The sequence below is a fragment of the Tarenaya hassleriana genome, unplaced genomic scaffold, assembly GCF_000463585.1.
Source record: "Tarenaya hassleriana unplaced genomic scaffold, ASM46358v1 Cleome7, whole genome shotgun sequence".
Taxonomy (NCBI): Eukaryota; Viridiplantae; Streptophyta; class Magnoliopsida; order Brassicales; family Cleomaceae; genus Tarenaya; species Tarenaya hassleriana.
In genome coordinates this window covers 944,050-948,460 of record NW_010969548.1, presented here as the reverse complement: position 1 = coordinate 948,460, position 4,411 = coordinate 944,050, and the positions used below count along the sequence as shown (strand labels likewise).

Genomic DNA, 4,411 nt, shown 5'->3' with positions numbered 1-4,411 from the left:
AGCATTGTTTATTTCGAAAACAATTGGAAATTTTTTAAAAAAATATATAATAAGATCACGTTGTCTATTATATACAGAAAAACAGACAAATTAGTCCAGTGATAGCATTTGAGAAAAATTCTAGAAATTTTTGCGAAACTTTTCATTTTTTTTAAACTTAATTGCTACGTATAATTTTTAAGAAAAGAGTGCGTAAGGTTTAATTTTAGTAAATGATATATTCTAGGAATTTTTTTCGTTTTGCCCTTTTTTCTTAATTCGGTCATATGCCATTCAAAGTCGTATTTGGATCTGCCATGTTCAAAAAATTATCATAAATATAGATTTTATAAAACACACTAAAAAGGAAGAAGAGAATATACTCATAATATCCCTAATAATAAACAATGTCATGAAGGTGAAGAAACTGGTTTCTTGGGGTTCAAGTAACAAATGTAATTTATCATCTCTCCTTGATACTAGCGAGGATTCTGATTAAATCGACAGTTACAGACCGTTAAGATGTCCTCCAATGTGTCATAACTTATCGGACAAGTAACGTATGTATGTTAATTGGTAACTTAATTACATATAAACTGAATCTGCAAATTGATGCAGTTACTGGACAAAGATTAGAGCCCGACACTACTTCTAATCGTAATCTACGGCCACAAAACGGAAAAAAATCCTCGAGAAAAGGTCTTAATTCTGCATCAAATCTTCCGTTTTTACAAAATATATAAAGCCCTATGGGGTTTCTATCTATTGTCTCTGCAGTCTTGCTGTTGAACCACCAAGACAGAAGCCCTAGATGGGAAGTCCTTGGACGCTAGTAAATCTCCAATGGGTCCTAACTCATCGAACTCGGTCCATTCACTCATCCCTCTCGTGACCGGAGTGTCTCTTCCACTGCTTCTCCCGACTATGAACAGGTCGTGGTCATGAGCCATGGACCGTAGAATAATCGACATCTCGGACCCTTCCGACACCACTCTGTCGATATAGTTGACCAAATGATCGTCGCCCACGGTGGAATCATCGTTCGTTCCCATGATCGTCTTCAGATCCTCGGCATCATGCGCGGTCCCCTTGCTCTCCCAAGGGGAAGCCGTCGGGATAAACCGTATGAACGTTAGGCTTATCTCTCTGTTCATCAGCCTTATTCGGTTGGTTAACGCTAATGCTTCCCTGTCGTCTTTCCCTCCAACGAATATCAAGCAGACCTGAGCTCGAAACCCGAAGACCGATCACATTACAAGACTGAATACGAACATTTGTGTTATTGATTGTCCATTTATTAGATGGACCGGATTTAGTAAGTGTGGGTACCTTGCAACGGGAATCCATCAACTGCGGGTGCCAGATGGATTTACGGTAGACAAGGATTCCAACCGAGCAAGGGGCGCGTCTCAGGACGTTAAGATTGAGATTCCTCATGGTATCGTCATCGGACACGATCGTCGACCGGTCAATAGACCACGTCCGGTGAAAAGGGAGGAGGATTAGGGATAAGCTCTTAGCAAGGGCGAGCCAGCAGATGTCTTCGTGCATGTGCTTGGCCATGGAGAGAGAAGTGAACATGTGAAGCGACATTGAGTCGGAGAATCTCTGGTGGAACCGTTTGAAAGAGGCGATGACGTTGTCGGAACAAGACTGGCTGCCGGCCGCCGGTTTCTGGACCTGGTGGGAGATGAAGTTGGGAGTGGCTTGACCGACAAGCTCGATGAGGTGGAGGACGTAGCACGTGACTGGAGCGTGGTCTGAAGCTGGCTGAAAAGCTTCGAGGAGGTTGATCATGGAGGTTATGTGGTCGGGCTTGTGAACGCACATTAGGGTTTGCAGCTCAGAGTCGTCTCTGAGGTTCATTAAGTTCCTTCTTCTGTAACAACGGAACTTTTCAGATGGGTCGTGCAAAAGTTCTATGGCTATTGGTATAATCAGAGAGTTCACGAGAATGTTCGCTGCCATGATCGTGAAGACATTTGGATGCACAACCTGAACCCAAAAAAGAAAAAAAAATCGCAATTTTCATACGAGAAATACGGCTGAGCAAAAAAAACCCTAATATTTGTATCGACCCGACCTCAGTCGAGTATTCAAAGATTATATAAGATGAGATCGGGTTATAACATTAAGAAAACCCGAAAATCGGATTTAGAGTTAGATAATAAGGTTGAAGATCCAATATATTACACATATTCGAACGGACAATTGATATTTTTGTCTATATATTTTAGATACAAACTTTCTCTAAAAATCGTTTCATTTTCAGATAAATTCGAAGATTTAAAATATCTAGCCATAACCAACTTAAAAATATATGATGTTTATAAAAAAAATCGAAATTTCATGTTTAAACTCGAGATATTCTTGAGTATCCAAAAAATATATCGGGTACTCGACTTTTAAATACTTGACCAATTAATGAATTCGAAACCGAAAATATCTCATGAGATCCGAAACATTCAAATTCAAATTCGGATAACGAAATCCTGAGTATCCTACTGTCCACCAACATTAAAAACAATAGTAGAAACATTTTTTTGGTAGTGAAAGAGAAAAGCTCAAACCTTGAGTTCCACGGCAGTTACGAAGTAAGCGAGCTCAAAGACACCCTTGTTACTCAGTGTAAGGGCGAGAACAATGGCGTCTCTCAAAGGCATTCCGACAGCAAACGCAGTTATTACAGAGCTAAGGAACTTCGTAGCAGACAAGAGCAAGATTAGGGACACGGCCTCGTATACTCGACCCTCCATACGTCTTAAATTATCGATCTCCCCGACCAACCATGGTAGATCTACCTGCATTGTCGTGAGCGATCCAAAGAGCGGCAAGATGACACCGAGATTGAAGTTCTCGAACCTCTGCACCAGCGCAGACCCTAAGGGAGGTCCGTCCGGGATCGCCCAGCCAAGAACGAACGGTCCGGCCGGGCCGAAATGGCCGATATGGTGCCAGTAATGGAACGACAAGTAAGCGAGAACGAGAGTGGAGTAGATGTAGATATCCTTGATGGGTCGTCCTTCCGGTGTTTGTTTGATGACCCAGAACATGGCCGGTCTCACAAAGTAAAGCATGGCTGCGAAGAACACGCAAGCGGCTAGGGTTTCCATAATACCCAAAGCCTTGTCCCAAAGAATGGCGAAGAAGAAGGTGTAGACGAAGCCTATCAGGTCGGAGACCATAGCCGAAGACAGAGCGATACGACCGAACTCGGAGTGGTTGATCTTGAGATCTCTCAAGAGGGTGTCGACCCCTGTGAATGGAGATAAGCTCTGAACGAACACGATTGCTCTGTATTCAAACTCTGTCAACATCGTATCCTGTCCTCTCATCCTAATGGATGTGAACGTGCAACCTAAGAGCAACGGCACCACCGTCGTCGTAAACCCTATCAGACCAGCCTTCTTCCCCGTCTTCATAAACATGCCGACGTCCATTGTCACGCCTTTCAGAAACCAGTAGAGGAGAAACCCGAACGCCCCGAGCGTCTCGGGGATCTTAGGCTTGTAGTCGTCCGGGAAAAATATCTGGTGAATCAATGAATCTTCGCTGAGGAGACAAGCTTGGCTCAGGACTAGACCCGCCTTAACAACACAACATCTCTCATTTCAAATCAAAATATAAGATAATGTAGAAATTAATATGAAGATAGTTCCGGTTCGTATAGATAAAACTCAAATCTGATATCTAAATTTTATACGAACCGAAACTCGTTAATGGGGGGATGGGATATGTAACTTACGAGCATCATGCATGTGAATTTGGGTATTAGAAAACCTAGTTTCTTGCACAAGACGTCGAAGAATCGCCATAGCAAGAAGGCGGAGAGGATCATAATCTCGAGATTGGGAAGAGGGTATTCCCAGAAGCCGATCCCTCGAGATCTGTACGTGAATTTCTCCCACATGCCGTAAGAGTTAACCGTGGAGGGATTCGTCTGGCAGAACTGAGAGCCGTCCTCGCTCATGGCGTAGCCTCGCCATGCCAAGTCCTCCCACCATGTAACGTTGAACGTCTCCATATATATCACCAGCAAACACAAAAACCCTAATCAACAACACTCAAATGAAAACAAGAAGAAGAGACGACACTATATGTATATTAAAGAAGATTTTTTTGTGTGTTGTCGATTATCTTTGGGGATAGAAGCAGAGAGAGAGGGAGCAATAGTAACAGGTTGCGGTTTTGAGTTTGAACAAACACACTATAATTAAAAATATAGATTTAACAAACACTTAATTAAACGTGTCCAAATGCAATAATCGCAAAATAGCTGTTTTTTTTTTCCACAGCTCTATCTTAATTTCTCTTTTTATGGCAACATGATCAGTAAACTGTTCAACGGACAAGACAGGAAAATAGTTTGAACTGAACAAATCACATGAATTAAAAAAAGGTACTACAATTCCATGATATATGATTCTTCCGA

The 4,411-nt window shown here is 42.1% G+C and overlaps 1 protein-coding gene across 1 annotated transcript; it reads right to left on the bottom strand.

The window, feature by feature from the left end:
• Nucleotides 1-737: 737 nt before the first annotated feature.
• On the bottom strand, nt 738-4,003 carry LOC104801516 (cation/H(+) antiporter 6A-like). The gene is made up of 4 exons (XM_010524826.1): nt 3,725-4,003; nt 2,550-3,566; nt 1,309-1,974; nt 738-1,202 (listed from the first exon to the last, which is right to left on the bottom strand). Exons 1-4 carry the CDS (start codon nt 4,001-4,003, stop codon nt 738-740), a joined length of 2,427 nt encoding a protein of 808 aa, XP_010523128.1.
• Nucleotides 4,004-4,411: the final 408 nt, after the last annotated feature.

Coding starts and splice junctions, on each gene's coding strand:
- LOC104801516 (XM_010524826.1), bottom strand. CDS start 4,003: ATGGAGACGTTCAACGTTACATGGTGGGAGGACTTGGCATGGCGAGGC. Junction 1,975..2,549: donor TAACTGCCGTGGAACTCAAG/GTTTGAGCTTTT, acceptor TTTTGGGTTCAG/GTTGTGCATCCAAATGTCTT. Junction 1,203..1,308: donor TGATGGATTCCCGTTGCAAG/GTACCCACACTT, acceptor TTTCGAGCTCAG/GTCTGCTTGATATTCGTTGG.